Source organism: Chrysochloris asiatica, unplaced genomic scaffold (assembly GCF_000296735.1).
Source record: "Chrysochloris asiatica unplaced genomic scaffold, ChrAsi1.0 scaffold00167, whole genome shotgun sequence".
Lineage (NCBI taxonomy): Eukaryota > Metazoa > Chordata > Mammalia > Afrosoricida > Chrysochloridae > Chrysochloris > Chrysochloris asiatica.
Genome location: NW_006408685.1, coordinates 3,674,625 through 3,696,066, shown reverse-complemented (window position 1 = coordinate 3,696,066; position 21,442 = coordinate 3,674,625). Strand labels below are relative to the sequence as shown.

Genomic DNA, 21,442 nt, shown 5'->3' with positions numbered 1-21,442 from the left:
CAAGGTGGGCTGGAGGAGATCTAAGCTGCTTACTTCTGAACTCATTAGAATCTTTTCCACGGAAGCTGGACGAAACCGGCTATTAGCACCCTGTAGAGTTTGAAAGCAATTCGCAAGTGGAATTAGAGCTATCACCTTCCTGTCCTTTATGGAACTGTGGTGCTGGGAGAGGGGAGGTGCTTTCTGGAGTTCCGCTTTGTGTTCTTACTCCGACACTTGGGAGGCGCTGAGAGGAGGGGTTAGTTGATTCTGCCACTTTGACAGCTCTACGTGATAGGTGGACGTTCTTCTTTCTGAATGTAAGCTAGAAGAGCAGAGGCACCACACTGCCCCCTGCTAAATCTCGATCCCAATTCACCTGCTAGCCTTAGTCGGCCGCCTCAGGTAATCGGAGGTCAGAGCAGGGAGTCTCCACCCCTTCGCCAGCGGCAGCCATTGGGCGCATTCTGGCGCCGAGGCGGTGGGGCTCATTGGCTGGGGGACGCTGCCAGTCTCGGGAGGGGGTGTGGCGGGGGTGGGGTCTGGGGCCGCGGCGGGTCTAGGCGGCTCACAGTTTGCTCCGTGGTGGGTGAGCTACAGCGGGTAAGTGAGCCTGACTGTTGGTCTTGCGAACTGTTCTGAACGAGCAAGAGCGAATCAGAGTGGGTGGGAGAGTGAAAGAGTGAGTGAGAGGGTACTTAGAGGAGTGAGAACAAGACAGCGAGGACTGGAGGACATAGGATTAAAACTGAATGACTATGTCTGTCTCAGCACCTCCGGCGATCTCTACAACTTCCAGCGGCGCAGGCGTCCGGGGGGATTTATTTCGGGCAGAACCCCTGTACTCGACTCCAGGAGAGCCCCCTTGTCTCACTCCCAGTATGATCAACAGTTTCTTGGTCAGTAATCACAGCGGCAACGCGGGGAGTGGCGTGGTTGGTAGTGGCAGCAGCAACAGCGTAAACACCACCGCTAATGAATGCCGAATGGTCGACATGCATGGGGTGAAGGTGGCTTCGTTTCTGATGGACGGCCAGGAGCTGATCTGCCTGCCTCAAGTCTTTGATCTGTTCCTTAAGCACCTAGTGGGAGGGCTGCACACCGTGTACACCAAGTTGAAGAGACTGGACATAACCCCTGTGGTGTGTACTGTAGAGCAGGTTCGGATCCTCCGCGGACTGGGGGCCATCCAGCCAGGGGTGAACCGCTGCAAACTTATCACCAGGAAAGACTTCGAAACTTTGTTCACTGATTGCACCAATGCCAGGTGAGGCACTCTTTTTTAATTTGGCTTCTCTACCTGTCTCCCTTTGCCCCCTTCTGCATGTCTCACCCCCCTCATTCAAATTTCCCTGTCTGTAAGGGGTCTTAACTAGCTTGCCTTTACTCCTCCCGCTGTAATCCGAGGAGCAAGAGGACTTGAAGGACTCATTCATTAACCACGCACATTCCTACTTTGCGCTCAGTGGCAGGAGTATAATAAAGTCCCGCACAAACTTCAGTTTGCACTCTTCTGAAACTTTCCAGCCCTTAGCCCCTATCTTGCATGGCTTCTTGGCTGTTTGTGGTTATTTGTTTATTTCTCTATTTGGCTTTCTTTCTTGCTCTTTTTTGGCCATAAGGGTCGGATAGATTTTCTCCTGAACACTGACACCTAGGGCTTTCTTGGAGAAGGGGGTGGGGGCTGGCTGAGCTGTAAATTGGGTTCCTAAGCTGGCAAAGGAGCTCTGGTAGCGTTGTTGTTGTTGTTGTTAAGTGCCGTCGAGTCGGTTCCGACCCATAGCGACCCTGTACAGGGTTTCCGAGGGTGTAAATCTTTACGGGAGTAGAAAGCCTCATCTTTCTCCCGCGGAGCGGCTGGTAGTTTCGAACCGCTGACCTTAAGGTTCGCAGCCCGATTCGTAACCACTACGCTACCAGAATCGGGCTGCGAACCTTAAGGTCAGCGGTTCGAAACTCAGCCGCTCCGCGGGAGAAAGATGAGGCTTTCTACTCCCGTAAGGATTTACACCCTCGGAAACCCTGTACAGGGTCGCTATGGGTCGGAACCGACTCGACGGCACTTAACAACAACAACAACAAGCTGGCAAAGGGGAACACAGCATTTGGGGATGTAGGGGGTCTGAAGTCTAAAATCCATCCCGGAGGGTGAATTGATCCCCGTCCTGTGTGCTTGTTTTGAGAGAGAGCTCATGGTGTATGTGCTGCTGGTGTGTGTATTTGTAGTTGCGGGTGTGCGCGCAGTTGTATGTGTGTGCATGCACACAAATGAGTGTGAGGACATGCACTCTTTCTTGATTAAAAAAGCTTCCCAATACACGATACAGGAAAGTAGATGCGTATTTAAAAAAAACAAAAAACAAAACGATGACTGTTGTCACTTTTCTGGGATTATCCCTTTGGGGCCATCTGCAAGGAGGGCAATGTGGGGTATGAACACCAGCTGGGTTGGGAGTTGGAGTAGACGTTGGTAGGTTTTCTAGAAAGGATGCTGTCAGACATCCCAACCATACAAACAATTGGAAGAATCCCACTCCCCAAAGAGAGGATTCCCTTAACAATGATGATTAGTCTTATTGGTTGTAAATGCACCTCTTTCAGCACAGTTTAGAGGTACATTATAAAACACATGTCCATTTGCATATGAGAAGCAAATTGTGTTAAATGTTTCTGAGTTAAAAATAAAAAAAAGAAAGAAAACTATATTCAAGATGATTTGATTTTTAAACACTGGTTAATTAGTGTTTTTATTCCATTTCTAATCTGGTAATGTCACAGTTAGAAAAATAAGCGTTTGACAGATATGATTGGCATGTAAACCAAGAAATCACCATTCACCCTGTTAAAGGAGCAAAAGAATGTGTTGATTATTTTGCCAGAAACACTTTCTGACAATGAAATTTAAAATCATAAGATCTCTGGGCCTATGAATTAAAACTGTAACCTTGTCACATATGTTGTACAATCCAAATTGTTATAGATAGTTGAAGTAAACTGACAACATGTAGACAAACTGTTGCTTACTGCCATATTATCTTAATATAAAACTTACAAGGAAACCTTTTTTTTTTTTTTTTTTCTTGAGTAATGTTCCTCTGGACTCAAGTAATTAAACAGAAACCTGTTCATATGAAAACTCTTGCCTGGTTGATATCTAGGGCTTATGAACCTAATTTATTACATCAGATTTTCTTAAGGAAGATAGATGGGCTTAAAACACAAAGGCTAACTGATCCCTTAATAAAATAAGCAATTATGGATTAGAATAGTAGAAAAGAAATTTTATTTTGACCACAAAGCACTTTGTTATTACGCATGCTCATGGGGCTATAAGAGACTTGGAATGGAGGCTATCTGGTTCATTTGTTGCCATTCAGAAAGACTTAACATGTAAACAATTGCAGACATGAGAATCTGTCCTCTTATTAGCTATCTCTCCTCTCCCTCCCTTTCTATTTCTCACTCACATACAGATGCCCATTTTTAAAGTGGAACAGTTCATACCCTTAGGAAATTATTTTTTCCTTAATATTAAATTATATATATATATTTTCAAAATCAGACTTCATTAAAAAAAACAACAAACAGATTAGTATTTTAATGTGATTTTCATGTTTTTCTCTGTAAACAGAAACTTTTCTCTTTTTTTTAGAGCTTCTTACTAAAGGGAAAATGATAACTTATTCTGTATCCAGAGGCAGGTATATTTTAAAAATTTTTGTTTTTTCTATTTTTGGACCCTATAACATAATTTGTTTCTACTCTATTCTTTTAATGCAGTCAAGTTTTATATACTTCATATCATAGCATTTACATTACTAATTTTTCTTTTGCTTGAATCAAATTGTATTTGTTTATGTATATGTGTGTTTACAAAGGTGATACAGAAATATTTAATATGTAGGAAAAATCACATTTGAGATATTATGCATGTATCTCCTCTTTATTTTTTTATTTATGGACATTTTATTTATTACACACAATTTTTAGAATCATATCACAAGTATTATAACATAACATTGTGAAAATTATGAAATATAGTCTGTGAATACAATCCAAGGTTGAAGATGTGGAAAACTATTGGAAACACATCTACATTGCAATTTCAAGAAAGGAAAAAAAAAAAAACAAAAAAAAAAACCACAGTTTCTCGCAAAAAACTCATTAATGGTAAAATAAGCAAATTTTGCCACTGCAAAATGGTCCTCATAATATTGTTGAAAATTGTGAAATATGATAATGATTATAATATATACTTTCTAACTTAAGATAATGTTATTTGCATAAATGTATATATACCTCAAATCATTAAAAAATATTCAGGGTCTTTTTAGAAATTGTGAAGTTAGTGCTTAGGTTAACATTATTTTATGACTTTTCTATTCAATGGAAAGAAAGATGAGGGATGTAAATAGTAATGAAGCCCAAGAGAAGCATAAGAAGAGACAAAAGGCTTGGAAGAAAGAAAAGATATAGGCATAAAAGCAGACTGATGCCATGACAAGCAATGAAAGATGGAGCAGAAGAACTTAGAGAGATGCCCAGAGAAGATGATCAATGTACCAATAGAGGTCTGACTAGATGAAATTGTCATTCACGACTATGTCTTCTTAGCACTACTAGATATGGGAAAAAAGTGCAAGTAAAAAGTACATTTTCAGTGAGTGGATACTGTAATATTCTTATTTGAAAGAAGAGGTTCATCTTCATGTTTTAATAGATGAATTTCCATAATGTGTTTTTGAATGGAAGTCTTATTTGTAATGGTGTCATTGGCAAATTTTTTTACCCCTACATAATTGATATAAACCCTGTACCAAATATTTGGGAAAGAATATAAATCCTGACTTAGGCTATTTTACTTTGGAGTTCTCTCTACACTACTCCAGAACATACAATATAAATCCTTCTCAAATTCATCCTTTTCAAGGACCTTACCATATTTCTACTAAGTGACACTTTGATGCAGGGAAAATTTTTATTAATGTGCACTGAAAAAAATGATTAAGTAAAATAGACACATGATTATTTCTTTGATAATACTGACAGTCATAACAAGAACTATACTAGTGCCCCATTTAACTATTTTGTTTTTAGCCAATTATCAAAATATACAGTTATCTTCCTGGAAAAGAAGTTGGTGAAACATACTTGCCTCAGCTACCAGAGAATTGTTAAGACTAAAACTTTTGGGCATTTGGTTGTTCGTTAAATAACTAAAGCTTTAAGCCACTGTAATTTCAAAGAGCTACATAGAATTTTCCCTTTATGCCCCTTAACTTTAGAAATTAATTGTAAGGTGGTTATTTGGAGGATTATTTTTAAAGTGTGAATAATAGACCCCCCCCAATGGAAAAATTATTCTGCTTTAGGTATTTTTCTTTGTAGGTCACTACGCCTTTTATTTTTTCCCCCTTCTTTTTTCGTTTCTTTTAGAAAATAAAAAATAATTTGAAGTTTTTAATGTCAGAGAAATGTGGTGACAGATAGGGAAAGCAAGGTCTCACTCATATGCAATGTATTTTCTATGTTCTTCAAAGTTTAGTGTAACAGTAAATTATTAAATTAAAAATTGGTATTCACTAAATTTGAAAACCAATGCATTTTAGTGTGACTTTAAAAAAAATCTACCTATTAATATATAAAAATAACATTGTCAGATTTTATGATTGGTATTTAATTTCATTTGAAGAATACAATTTAATGGTACTTCATCATTAAATTACACTTGTAGTTAAATGTATGCTTCAAGAAACAAGAATTTTATGATTAAGAGAGAATATTTTCATAATACATTTGGAAACATGATTCAACATATATTCAAATGAATAAAATTATTTTTTTAAATTAATATTTGAAATGGCCCAATTGCAGTTTATTGGTATTTTGGCAGTATGTAATAGAGCATAAGTATGATTTGATATTAGATAGTCACAATACTCTTTTATTAGAAGCATGATATTATAATTAAAGAAATCTAGTCATGTGCCACTGCACAGAATTTCCATGCTTACATTCATTTTAAATATGCATTTTTACATAACCAACATTTTTTATTTATCTAAATCTGCAGATGATACAATATATGCTCTAAACATTCATTTATTAGGTAATAGATACTACATTGAAGAAATGATCCATAATATGATAGAGTACATCTTTGGATATTTATATGTGATATTATATCCCATGTATAGCACATGAATACCAATAATAATTAGGATGCAATGATCTTCAGATATTAATAGCTTATATGGTTTTACAAAGGAAGTATCTAATAGCTGTAGAAGATACTTTCTGAATTATTTGATGCCTTCTTAAGTAGTCTTATTTTGTCTTAATGAAATGTCTAGATATTCTAAAAATGTGTCCAACAGGCAAATATAATTGTGGAAAATCTTAATTACTATATATTATATTTTCAATTAGCGATCTAAGATCTCCAGTGCCTTTTCATTTTGTGCCTTTAAAGATGCAAATTATTTAGTTTTATCCTTTCTATAAATTTCAACTATGCATTAAATTGATCTAATTAATCCAAAACTGAAAATATTATGTTTTTGGAGAAAGGACATTGAACCTTTCCCCCAAAGCAAAACAATTAGGTATTAATGATATTCTTGTTGCATATTTAAAAGGTCTTTGGTAGCATTTTTTCTCTCCTTTTCTTCTATTTCAACACTCAACCTGCAAAACTCTTCACTGTCATTTCAGATCACACAGTTCTAAAAATATAAAACAACATTTAAACACATTTGCTTTGGAAGGGAAATTGAGCATTTGTACCCAATAAGCCTGATTGTGGAACTGCTTGCAAATTGTGTTTTGATTTATCTCTTTTGCACTTTTTTCCATTTGAATTGATCTTGCATTAATTTTGCCAAGCAGCTCTGTGAGGCTGCAGATGTTGCCCTGTGTTTAATAAATCAATGAGACAGATCTGAATGAATCACTTCAGATGGATTCTCTTCTCGGTTTGATGTCTAGATGTTATTCTTAGCTTGTTATCATGACAGATGCATTAATGTTCCTACACACTGCCAGCAATGTCAAAGAGATTGAAGCTTTTAAAGTGACAGCATCCTTTTTTCCATCTTCTGCTAGAACAACTAAATTTATTTTATTTTATTTAAGAATTAGAAAAAAAATCTACTAATCATAAAATTCTTCATGAGAAAGAGTTAATTTTCATGCTTTGTTTTGAATTATTCCAAAATGGTGGAAATCAATATATTAAAACCTAAATATAATATAGCTGTTTAATAGTGCCTCCACATTAATATTTAATCATAGTAGCAAAAATGAGAATAAGTAATGTATGATAGGGACACATTGAAATTATAGAATAACACTATATCCAAGTTGATTACAGAAGGGCATTAGTTTCGTAATCCTTACTAATAAGCTTCTTGTTGACTTGATGCAGTTGTAATATACTCTTACCAAGGGATTTAGAACTTCTTCAGGATTTAATGTTCCTTTTTCAGTAGTGAGGGGCAGCCTATTACTAGTATATTCATCATTTCCTCATTTTGCAGTGATAAAAATCTTAAAAGTATTGATTTTATTTTACTATTTCCTGTATTCATATTCCAGATAATTATTGGTAAATCATAAATCACACAGTAATAATAAATGCTATTTTTGTTATCTTATTCTTAGGCTAGTTTGTGCAAATCAAAAGGAACTTTAATTTGTTACTTACCTGCATTAAATATCATAACTACCATATTTCATTTTGTTTAACCCATGGCTTCAGTGCCTTGGTTCTAAGAGAGAAACAATACTATCAATTTTGTGACATATTTTGAATTTAGTATTCTAGGAAATAAAACTTTTTAAAGTCTGATACTTGAAAATGCAGATTTAAGAAAGCAGATCCAATTTTTCTCATGTTCAACTTTGAAGATATGTATATCTATATTTACAAGTATATAAATTGATTTAGATATAGATATGGGCACACGCACACATACATAAATCAGCTTTTATAAATAGTTTCTCTTTGTAGGCTTTAATGGATTTTAAGGTAGGTTTGAACTGCAAGGTTGGCAGTTCAAATCAATCAGCTACTCCTTGGAAACCCAGGGTCACTATGAGTCAGAGCTGACTCGACAGCACTTACAATAACAACACAGTAAATTTTCAAAAACATTTTATTTTTATGTTTATTGGAATAGGAAATTGAGAAATACTGTTAACTGATACTGTTGAGGTCTTAAACTATTCAGTCAAAAATTAATCTCCAGTATTAGGCTGATCTTGGAAGTTTAGGACACATGCAATATTCTATTTTAAAGAAATTTTATAATAAACTTCAATAAATTTATGGACAACCACACCTTTTTAACAGATTTGTTTAAATCATCAGAATGTCTTCAAGGCGAGATCTCACTATATATATCCTTATTTTAAGTTAAATTTATATGTTATAATGGGTGAAATGGTTTTGTATTGTGACTGTGAATGTAACATGTAATAAAGTAGCTTTATGCAAAATTAAATATAATATAGCTAGAGAGCAAGTTGAAATCTTTATCAGTACCTATCCTGATATCCTTAAAAGAGAACTGAATTTGTTACATAAAACAAGAGCCTTAGACTTGTAAGAATAATTTTTTGAGGAGTCGTTTTTAACTTTAGGAACACTCATTGCAGAATTTTCATTAACCCTAATGTTATGTAAGCAATAGGCTCCTAATTCATATGTGTTGAATACGATGTACTTTTCTTACCATAATTCTTTGCACTAATTGCTGTTATTTAAAAATGCTAAGTAGAAATAGTTACATGAAGAATGCAGTTATTAAAAAGACACTAATTCTGAAATTTCAATGCCATTGTAAAATGTCATCATGCCATAAACCTCCCACAAATGCACTTGTAAGGGTATCAAAATGTAATATTTGAAATTAGAATATTTGAACTGAATATATTTTTCAAGAAAGTGTGACTCCTTTCCTTTTAGTGAAAACCTAGAGAAGATGTTATAGTATTATGAATAGTTGAGATTTAAGAATAAAATAATTCTATTTCCATAAAATGATTCTTAGTGATTTTGATTTATACTACTTGGTATCATCACTCCCTCTTGTGGCAATTGACTTCTGATTCATCTTTCCAAAAATAAATGCATGTTTATCCAAAATGATTTGGTAGGAAAGGGTTTTTCCTCCTTTCTTTCTAGAGCTTGTGATTAGAAATACAAATATTTATGAAGAAGGATTATTTACTTTTTTTCTGAATAATCTTAAAACCCAAACACAATTAAAATTTAAATTAACATGCAGTATGCTTCCCCTCCCCCACAACATTTACAAGAATAACTCTTAATTCTTTCTGGTGCAATTAATTTTATAGAACAAAATTCTGTTTCATCTAGGAATGCTAAGGTTGAAAATACTGGTATATGTACTCTTTGACCCATTACAATGATTTAATTTAGTAGAAACTCTTAATTCTTTCTGGTGCAATTAATTTTATAGAACAAAATTCTGTTTCATCTAGGAATGCTAAGGTTGAAAATACTGGTATATGTACTCTTTGACCCATTACAATGATTTAATTCACTACAAGAATCTTAAGAAAAAATATTAATGAACCACAGCATTTTTATTGCTATAAAATCTTCTCTCATTTTAAAAAAGCAAGTTGACTGTTTAATAGTGTATAATGTAGTGTGTATGTTAAGGTATAAAACATTCAATTACTATTGTGTCCAATGATCTTATCATGTTGCTGGCAACTGCTAGTTGCCAACAGCATTTATGCTACATTTAGTCTATCTGTTGTGTGATAGGATAAAAAGAAAAATAAGTAATATTGATCTGCTTCTGGATTAAAGTTTGAAATGGGCAACAGCCTAAACACAAAAGGCCTTTTTTAATTTTTTTTTTTTTAATGATTTCTCAGCTTGCCATTGATCTGCTAGTTTTATTGCATTCATTATTTATTAAAAGATTTTGCAAGCTAAACGTAATGTTAAGCTAGTTTGCACACAGGGACCGCACTTAGGAAATTGAATGGAAATTGCATTAGAGATGAACATCTGTGCTATTTTTCCACTCATGTGTTTATGGGTTTGTATAAAAGGTGTATTGGGTTGACAGTTATAACCATTATAGCCTACAGCAATGTGTTAGATTCTGAGCTTCTAGAAGCAGTCTGTCTCTCACTTGTTTGTCTAAAAATCATAATAAAGCCACAACAAACAATAATTATATCAGTTTATTTTTTTATTATTATATTTGTTAAAGCACTATTTACATTTTATAGCAAATGCTGCTGTATTAAATTAAACACATAAGAACAATATATAGTTAATTACCACATAATACGATCCTATCTGTTGATGGCTCTTGGTAGTGAGGTGTTATTGTTTACTGCTAAGTGCCTTTGAGTCAGTTCTGACTTTTAGCAATGTTGTATAGGGTTTCCCTGGAGCAACTGGTGAGCTTGAATTGCTGACCTTGCAGTTCAAACCTACGTTGTAGTACAATGCATTAAGCCACAGTGCCACAACATGGGTGCAAATTATACAATACCTATTTTTAGCATATCAAATTTAAATGCCTTATTAAAACATATTAAATTCATAGAAATTATATAAAAACTTTAATATGACCATTCATAAAAGGTTATCATATATGAATTTTAGACCTTGATCCTTCTGAAAGGGTAATAAGCACAGACACTGAACACTTGTTTATATAGGTATGGTGCTATAGATAAGCAGTGGACTGCTAACCATAAAGTTGGTGGTTCAAACCCACCAGCCACTCCTCAGAAACCCTATACAGGGTTGATATCAGTTGGAACCAACTCGATGGCACTTAACAACCGCAACAACATCTGAAGATACAGAGGAATTTTTATGATATAGCTTACATTTTGAGCTCAGTCTGAGGAAGTTTAATTACAAAAATCCCCAAAGAACCTTATCTGGAATAGTTCCCTTGAGATTGTAAATTAGTTCCCAGTGACTATCTTTATTGTAACATTTAATCTGTAGACATTTGGAAGACTCATTCCTATCCACTTATTTTCTGGGATTTAATTTAAATAAACAAACAGATTTCCACAATCATTTTGATCTCTCATGATCAGATTTGCCATGATAGCATATATTTTATTATGTAGTTATTTAAACATAACTTATTGAAGGCATACTGTGTATCAGGAAATTTTCTGGGTGCTGTGAACAGCAACAACAATGAGCAGAGTGAACAAAACGGTCCCTTTTTTTATGGAGTTTATATTCTAGAGTCATGTTGACTTTAACTTAGGGTATATAAACCATATATTCCCCTATTTTGGTTACTAAATTATGAAATATTTGATGAGGTTATACATTTTTGCCATATTAATTATTAATTTCCCTTAAATTTTCTTTCTTACACTTGCCTCATGTGTTACATCAATAAACATTGGCTTCTTCCCCTCACTCCCCCCAAAATTTAGAATGGTACCAGAAAGGTCTAACTGTACATAGGGTTAAGATATAAACATGATATTTGATGAATGCATAGAATGTTGTTGTTGTTAAGTGCCGTTGAGTCAGTTCCAACTCATAGAGACCCTGTATAGGGTTTCTGAGGAGTGGCTGGTGAATTTGAACTGCTGACTTTGCAGTCCAGTGCACTATCCCACTGTGCCACACCAGGACCCTAGTTAATTGACCTTAGTATTTCTTCTCTGATGCATATTTTTTGCAGGGGCTATTAGTCCTATAGTTTGTAAGTCAAATTAGTTCTTCAGTGGGACATGTTTTTGAAATAAAATGATGCCTCTGTAGATTAACAATCTTTCATGTTAAAAAGCTTGTTTTCATTTGTGTTGTAATATTAAACTAGTCATGTCTTCAAATTTAGAGTTTGATTTGCTTTGCATGTGGTCTTATACAATATTATATTTTAAAAACCAAAAGAGATGAAAAAGTTTTGGGTTTTCAATTTGTTTGCAACACATTGATCTTTAAATGTTTTATATTTAAAGTTAAGTTATTTTGGAAAACAAGGTTATTTGAATGCATGTTTAATTAAATGTTTAAGAAGAATATTTGGAATTAATTAAGGTTTGTTTGGCTTATTGCATTGAAAATAGCATGTGAACTATGAGTTGGAACCAAGTCACCAGCGCTTAACAACAATATTAATTTTTACTTACATTATGAGCATACACTGTTGTCATGAGGAGTTAGCCTAGAAGCATGTTAAGATTGAGTTAAGTCTGAAATTAAATGAGTCGTGTAGAAAATATCCAAAGACATACAACATATACATTATAGTGAAGAGCAATGTACATGTTTAGTGATTACTAAATTCATGTTTTTGTCTGGACTTACTCTTCTGCTATCTATGGAAAGATTTATATGCATGATGGATAGAGTACTTATGACAGGCTGTTAGCAGATCAAAGCTTGGCAAACTTCATGATGCCGGTTGTTGACTTTAATACATCTTCCTGTGCTTAAACCAAACTAAACCCATTGCTGTCAAGATGATTTCAACTCAAAGCAACCATATAGGACAGAGAAGAACTGCCCCATAGAATCCCAAGGTTATAAGTCTTCAGTGAAGTAAACTGCCATATCTTTCTCCTATGGAACACTGGCTGACCTTGCAGTTAGCAGTGGAGTACTTTAATTGCTGTACCACCATAGCTCCTGATCCTGTGCTTAAGACCCCTAAATAATCATTTTTATAAATTAAATAAACATTTGTTGGCACCAGAGAAATCATAATTTTGGGTTAAAACACACTGAAGAGTATAGAACTAAATTAGATTTCCATGAAATATTACTACTCTGTGATGAAATAATTAATATTTTCTAACTTGTAATGAAAAAAAGAAACATTATAGCTTTGATGCTGATCATATCCTGCAAGAGTACCATTTTGATGATGGACATATGTTGCTTATGATAGCCTCTGAAGTAGTAGTAACTGCCAGAGTTTAATTGGTACAGATGTGTTTAGTATAGCTACTTTTATACATTTAGGAATGGAAAAGGAATGAAGTGGAGAAAACTTGATGAGAAAATATTTCTTTCTCATGGACATGGAGAATGGACCATGAACTGGCTGTTAGTTGGGAGACAGTGTAGAGAGGACTGATGAATACATTTCTATAGAGTTGTTGAAGGGATTATTTCTTCTAATTGATTTGTTTTATTTTGTGGTTAGGTTAAACAGATTCATAAACAGGAATAGAAGTCATTAAAAATATGCTTAATAGTGAATAAAAATACTAAAGGCAAAATGGAGTCCTGGTATGGTAATGTAGGACAAGCACTGGATTGTTAACCACAAGCTGGTGGTTCAAACCCATCAGCAGCTCCTTGGAAATCCTAAATGGGGTTGCTATGAGTTGGAACCTACTCCACGGCACTTAACAACAACAACAGAAAGTAAAATGTGGAAATGTTATTTCATTTGAAGTGAGCTGGTAACAATAGAAATCAGAACATGCTGTCACTAAAATATCATTCCTTTACAACACTAGCACATATTATTTTAAATTTAAAAAATTAGGATGGTCTCTACTTATATATATATTTTTGTTTCCTTTGTATTACTGGTCTGTCAGCTTGATTTTAGCTCTCCATGGCACATTTTTGTAATACATGTTAGATATGAATTTTTTAAAAGGGTTAAGTTTTGCCTTTGCATATGTGTGCAGTTTTTATTGTATTCAATTATAGATAAATTTGTATTTTAGGGAGTAATTTGAAATACTGCATTCAAGATTTTTAAAATAAACATTAAATTTTGAATCAAAGAACAAAATGAACATTTTTTGTCATTTTTATAGTTAATAAATCCAGTAACATTTAAATATTTCCTAAATTCCTTCTATCTGAAAATGTATCTTAAAGTTTAAAATTACTTGCAAGGCATGTAAAACTTTGTAATAATGTAAAAATGTTTACATTTATATATACTGATTTATCAGAAAAGATGTGTGTTAGGATTGTCATTTCACCATACTTATTCAAAGTGTATGCTGAGCAAATACTCTGAGAAGCTAGGCTATATAAAGAAGAATTTGGCATCAAGATTAGAAGAAAACTCATTAACAACCTGTGATATGCAGATGATATAACGTTGATTGCTGAAAATAAGACTTAAAGTACTTACTGATGAAGATCAAAGACTATAACCTTCAGTATTGATTATATACTTTGACATAAAGTAACCAACAATTCTTACAACTGGACCAATAAACAATTCTTACAACTGGACCAATAAACAACATCATGATAAACATCATGGGGCAAATATTGAAGTTGTCAAGGAAGTCAACTTCATGGAAGTCAACACTCATGGAAGCAGTAGTCAAGAAATCAAATGTATTGGATTGGAAAAATCTGCTACAAAAGACCTCTTCAAAGTGTTAAAAAGCAAAGGTGTCAATTTCAGGACTAAGGTGCACCTGACTCCAGAGGCTTGATATTTTCAACCACCTCATAGGCATGGGAAAGCTTAGGCATGGGAAAGCTGCATAAGGACGAATTAAGAAAATTTGATGCCTTTGAAGTATGGTGTTGGTGGAGACTAATGAATATACCATGGATTACCAGAGGAAAGAACAGGTCTATTTTGGAAGTAGAATAGCCAGAATACTCCTTAGATGCAAAGGTGATAAGACTTCGTCTTACATGCTTTGGACATATCATCAGGCATGATCAGTCCTGGTTGGCATCTTAGACTGGGTTCTCTAGGGGAGAAAGACCACTGAAGCTTTTATATAGATACAGATATAGAGAATGATACATAAATATAAGAAGACAGATTATAGAGGTGGTCAGTCCGAAGTCCGTGGGTTAGATATCAGTCTTCTGACTCAGGTAGCTGCAGGACTGATGAACCAAGATTGGCAGGCCAGATAGCAGACAAACAGTTCCAGCAGATAAGAAGGTGGACTGCTGACAACTCCCAGGATCAGGAAATAATAAGAGTAGGCCACTGGCTGAAATCCAAAGAACCAGTGGTCAGAGAACGCACCAGATGCAAGATCTAGATCCAGCAGAGAGCAAACAGGTGTTGCCTGAGTGTCCCATGCCCAGAGGAAACTTTCTTGAAATTGATTGACTGCATATAGCTGACTTCAACATTGAATTGATTACATTATATTGATCTATCATAGAGGATAGCTACATCGGAACTGCCAAGCCACTAACAATCCTCGCCCAGTCAAATTTACATAAAACCTTAACTATCACACTTGAAAGCATAGTGGTTACGAATCGGGCTGCTAATCTCACGGTCAGCAGTTAGAAACTACCAGCTGTTCCGCAGGAGAAAGATGAGGCTTATAAAACCTTAACTATCACACTTGGTAGTGTAGTGGTTACGAATCAGGCTGCTAACCTCACGGTCAGCAGTTCGAAACCACCAGCTGTTTCGCAGGAGAAAGATGAGGCTTTATGCTCCCATAAAGATTTACAGCCTCAGAAACCCTGTACAGGGTCGTTATGAGTCAGAACTGACGTCACGGCACATAACAACAACAACATCACACTTGGTAAAGTAGAGGGTCAGTAAAAAATAGGAAGACCTTCAATGAGATGGATTGATAAAGTGGCTTGCAACAATGAACTCAAAAATAGCAATGATTGTAAGATTGGCACAGACAGTATTTAATTCTGTTGTACTTAAGTTCCTTATGAATTGAAATCAACTTGATGGCACCTAACAATAACACTGGTTTATAGTTTATATATGAGGAGATTTCAAACACTTTGTGGAAAAATGAAATTAAAAGATAATGAAATTTTCCCATGAGTATTTTGAAACCCCTTTGTAGTGCTTTCTCATTGAATCTGATAATTAGTTGAGTATATTTTTATAATTTCATTGTTAAATTTCTAAATTTTAATAAGTAGATGGTTAATCACTTCACCACATGGTACTTTTGGGTATCACTTGATCTCAGACTTTAAAAAAATCAATACTACATCAACATCAGTCATAGTTATAATGAAGCTTCTAGAATATAATAGCACCTTATTTTTATACAGAAGTTCACAGATTTTTAAAAACTTGCCACACACTATCTGAGTTTTATCTTCATAACAATTCCGTGAGGCTACCATCTGATCTCAAATATAGGTTGATAAAATGGAAACGTAAGCAGCCTACTATATATAGAGGTACCCCTGTGGTACCTCTTCCCATATACTATGCTCTCCATGTTGTCTATGAAGTTATAATTCTGGAAAGACTGACTTTAGCACACAAGTTGTTAGGTGGTGGATTGTTTCAGATAGTCAGGGAATCATGGAAAGTCTAGTGGTAGGAAATAGATATAAACTAGAAGGACAGAGAAACACCACATAGGATGCTAACTATAATAAATGTTCTGACAGGAAATATTGCCATCTAATAATGATGTCTTCAGAAATACAATAACTAAACTCCCTTCAATGTGGACTCATTTCCATATGCTTGTACAGAAAGGCTTTGTTCTTGTTGTATAAGGTTCTGTATAAGGAGCAGCTGGTGAGTTTGAACCACCAACCTTGCAGTTCAAACTGATCTTGCAGTCCAGTGTTTATCCTACAGCACCATATCAGGACTCCACAGAAAGGCTTTAGGAACTAACAAAATGTGAACATCTTGATTGTAATAGTGAGGATAATAGTAATTCAAGAGAGTGTGTAGAGATGGCAACCAATGATCAATCAATAATATTGAAATATTTTATGAAACTGGGGACTATAGTTACTAAAAAAAAAAAAAAAGATTATCTCATGTTGAAAATACTATGCTACAATCTGTGGGTGCATTTAGGGAGCTTTATATTGTAGAAATAAGACTATGCACACAAAACTATTACTCTTCATTAACTTTTCCTATAGTTATTGGGGGTCTGTTCTGTGTCAGGAACTCTTCTAGGTGCTTGCAATATATCAATTGGGAAAAAGCAAACAACAAACAGAGATCTGTACCCTTGAAGATTATATTCTATGGCAGTATAGGGTGGATGAGGTTGGATAATAAACAATGTGATAATAAAAAAATAAATTATATTGCATCTTAGAAAGTGATAAGTGCTATGGAACAAAACAAAAATTGGTAAGAACATGCAGGGATTGGAGTTGGTTCAATTTTAGTCATTGTAAACCTCATTGAGAAGGTCAGCTTTGTTCACAGACTTAAAGGGGTGGTGTGTTATCTACTGCTGTTATAACAGAAATACTACAAGTATTTATTGCTGTAGTTTTAACAAACAAATTTATTCTCTCATAGTTTAGGAAACTAGAAGTCAGAATTCAGAGCACCAGCTCAGAGGACAGGTTTTCTCTCTCTGGTAGCACTAGGAAAAAGGTCTTTGTCTCCTTTCAATATCTGTGGGTGTGGTGTTCCTTTGAGATCACCATGTTTCTTGGCACAAATCTTCTCCTGGGCTTAGGGAGTTCTTAGTGTAGGGATGCAAAGTCGTTTGAACTGCAAGGTCAGTGGTTCAAGCTCACTGGCTGCTCCTTGGAAACCCTATACAGGGTTGCTATGGGTCGGAATCAACTCAACGGCACTTAACAACAAAAAGTGTAGGGATGCAGATAAAAAAGGATGCATTCTACTCCCAGCTCTTCTTTGTTGGTGATAGGTCCCTTTTTCTCTGCTCATTTGTTTACTCTTTTAGATCTCAAAAGAGATTGACACAAGATGCAACCAAATCCTGAATATTGCATCATTTCTGCCTCATAACATCTTATAGGTTAGAATTTAAACACATAGGATAATTATATCAGGTGACAAAATGGAAAGTAATTACATCAAATTACAAAATGGAAGATACATAAAACTGAGAATTATGGCATAACCAATCTGACACATATTTTGAGGAGATACAAATACCTACCGGAGGAGAGTTAGCCAAATGGAATCTGAAGAAAGAGTATGTCTGGCACAGAAAACAACTTGACCAAAGGCTCAAATATAGGAATGTGCTTGACATAACTGAGGAAAAATAAAGAAAGTTGGAGTCATGGTGTGGTTTTGTAGGATAAGCACTGAACTGTTAACCAAAAGATCATTGGTTTAAATCCACCAGCCATTTCCTGGAAACCCTATACAGGGTTGCTATGAGTTGGAACTGACTCTTTGATACTTAAAAACAACAAAAACAAGGAGATTATTGTGTATGGAGTGGAGTGAGTGAGGGACATAGTAGTAGGAAAGTGGTCATAATGATGAAAATAAGAGTCATGTTGGACTCTATAAGTTATTTTGAGGACATTGGCATTTACTGTGAATAAAATGGGGAATCATTGCAGAATTTTGAGCAAATGGTATAATTGCATCTGACTTAGGTTTTAAAAGGGATCACACTGACTTTTAGGTTGAGAATAGGCTTTAGTTGGGCAGATGTAGAGGCAATTAGGATGCTATTGTAGTGATACAGGAGAAAGATAGTGGTGACTTAGACCATAGTGGTAGAGTAGCAATAGTAAGAATAGGTCAGATTTTGGGTAAGTTTTAGAGGTAGAACTCAAAGACCTTTCTGATGGATTAGAAATTGGGTGTGAGACAAAGAAAAACATCATGAATAACTCTTAAGATTTTGACATGAGAAATTGAGAGGATGGAGTTTCCATAAATTGAAAAGGGGAAGGCTGTGGATGGTTTTGAGGGTAGGTCAGGAATTCAGCTTTGCATATGCTAGGTTTTAGAACTCATTTAGACTTTTAAACAGAGATGTAGAGTAGGTACTAGATATGCAAGTCTGATGTTTGTGAAAGTAGCCTGGACCAAAGATATACATTTAGGGCAGGAGGGACTGTAAATAGAAAAGAGGAGGGATTCAAGGAATGAGTCCTGGGCCACACCAATATAAAGAGGTCAGGGGGAAGAAGAGCAAGCAACAAAACCTAAAATGTATCAATAAGGAGGACACAATCAATTGCTCTGAATGCTGCTAATAAGCCAAATACGAAGACACCATTGCGAAATATGAGTATTCTGGAACACTTAATTGTGCTCATGAGGAATCTGTATGTGGACCAAGAATTAGTTGTTCGAACAGAATATGGGAACACTGAATGGTTTAAAATTAAGAAAGGTGTGTGACAGGGTTGTATTTTTTCACCATACTTATTCTACCATACTTATTCAACCTGTAAGGAGCTCTGGTAGCATAGTAGTTATGAATCGGGCTGCTGCTCTCACGGTCAGCAGTTCAAAACTACCAGCTGTTCAGCGGGAGAAAGATGAGGCTTTCTGCTCCCATAAAGATTTATAGCCTCGGAAACCCTGTACAGGGTCGTTATGAGTCGTAACCGACTCCACGGTACATAACAACAACAATATTCAACCTGTATGCTGAGCAAATAATCTGAGAAGCTGGGTTCTATGAAGAAAAACGTGGCATCAGAATTGGAGGAAGACTCATTAACAACCTGCGATATGCAGATGATAGAACCTTGTTTGCTGAAAGTGAAGAGGACTTAAAACATTTACTGATGAAGATCCAAGAGCACAGCCTTCAGTATGGATTACATCTCAATGTAAAGACCACAAAAATCCTCACCACTGGACCAATAAACAACATTATTATCAATGGAGAAAAGATTGAAGTTGTCAAGGACTTCATTCTTCTTGGATCAACTATCAACACTCATGGAAGCAGCAGTCAAGAAATCAAAGATGTATTGCATTAGGCAAATCTGCTGCACAAGATTTTTATAAAAGTGTTGAAGAGCAAAGATGTCAGCTTGAGGACTGAGGTGCACCATGGTATTTTCAATAACCTCATATGCATGCAAAAGCTGGACAGTGAATAAGCAAGACCATAGAAGAATTGATGTGTTTGACTTATGGTGTTGGAGGAGAATATTGAAAGTGCCATGGGCTGCCAAAAGAACCAATAGATCCATTTTGGAAGAAGTGCAACCAGAGTGCTCCTTGGAGGCCAAGATGGCCAAACTTCATCTCTCATATTTCAGACATATTGTCAGGAGGCACCAGTTGCTGGACAAGGATATCATGTTTGGTAAGGTGGAGGGTCGCAGAAAAAGAGGAAGACCTCAAACGAGATGGATTGGCCAAATGGCAGCATTGATGGACTCAAGCGTGGCAACAGTAATGAGGTTGGCCTAGGATTGGGCAGTGTTTCATTCTATTGTGCATAAGGTCTCTATGAGTCCGTACTGACTTGATGGCACCTAACAACAACAACAAGGTTAATCCAAATTCCTGGTGTGGCACTGTGGGTTAATGCACCAGACTGCAAAGCCGTTTGAATTGCTAGGTCGTCGCTTCAAGCTCACCAGCTGCTCCTCGGAAATGCTGTACAGGGTCACTATGGGTCGGCACAGACTCCTGTGACACTAACAACAATAACAACAACAAGGCTATTGTTAATTGGGGGAAGGCTGAGCATGTGGGTGGAGATTATGGTTGATATGATAATGGATTCTATAGAAATCCTCTTTTAATTGCTTTCTCAGTGAATTGGGAGACCAGGTTGTGAGTGAGGGTGACAAAAGAGACAGTGTGTGAAATAGACATCTACATGATATAGAAGGAAGTTTTAGTCTGATGACCTGGCAATGCTAAATGTCAATTGACATTTCTGGTCATAAATTCAAAATGATCAATGTAGTTGTATGTTTTAATTGTAACATGTAATATTGCATTCGTACTGGTAAAAAAGAGGCAGATTTAATTAGAATTGGCGACTTTGCTAAGTGGTATGAATATAAACAAAGAAAAAAGGGGTGAGAGAGTTGAGGGTTTCTGAAAAGAAATGATTGTAATGATTGAAATGCATAATGTTAAACTGATAAAGAGGGATGAAAATATCAAGGAGGTGAAATACCGAAAAGTTGATTGTTGTCGTTAGATGCTGTGGAGTCTGTTCAAATCATAGTACCTCCATGCACAACAGAACGAAAACTACTGGACCCTGAGCCATCTTCTCAATTGTTGTATTTGAACCCATTGTTGCTGTTACTATGTCAGTTCATTTCACTGGGGGTCTTCCTCTTTTTTGCTGATCTTCTACTTTGCCAAGCTTGATGTCTTCTCCTAGGGAATGGTCCTTCCTGAAAACATATCCAATGTATAAGAGATGAAGTGTAGTAATCCTTACTTCTATGGAGCATTCTGACTGTACTTCCTACAAGACAGATTTGTTTATTTTTCTGGCAGTCCATGGTACATTCCATATTCTTCACCAACACCATAATAGAAATGGGTAAATTCTTCCGCTGTATTCTTTATTCATTGTCCACCTTTCACATGCATATGAGGCAATTGAAAATACCATGGCTTGGATCAGGCTCACCTCAGTCCTCAAAGTGACAGGTTTGCTCTTTAATACATCATAGAGGTCTTTTGCAGCAGATTTGCCTAATGCAATGATTTTTTCCCCCTTAAATGTTTTATTGTGAATTATGTGATAGTTTACATGGGAGAACATTAGTTTTACATTCATTCTATCGTATATTGTCTCATTG

General features: G+C 35.6%; 1 protein-coding gene across 1 annotated transcript in view; it reads left to right on the top strand.

Annotated features, from left to right (window-relative positions):
* The first annotated feature begins 737 nt into the window (after positions 1-737).
* The window catches only part of DACH2 (dachshund family transcription factor 2), a 1,617,828-nt gene continuing 1,597,123 nt past the window's right edge, over positions 738-21,442 (top strand). The window contains exon 1 of the mRNA XM_006871308.1: positions 738-1,246. Within this exon, the coding sequence (XP_006871370.1) occupies positions 738-1,246 (509 nt within the window). The remainder of the gene's footprint in view (positions 1,247-21,442) is intronic.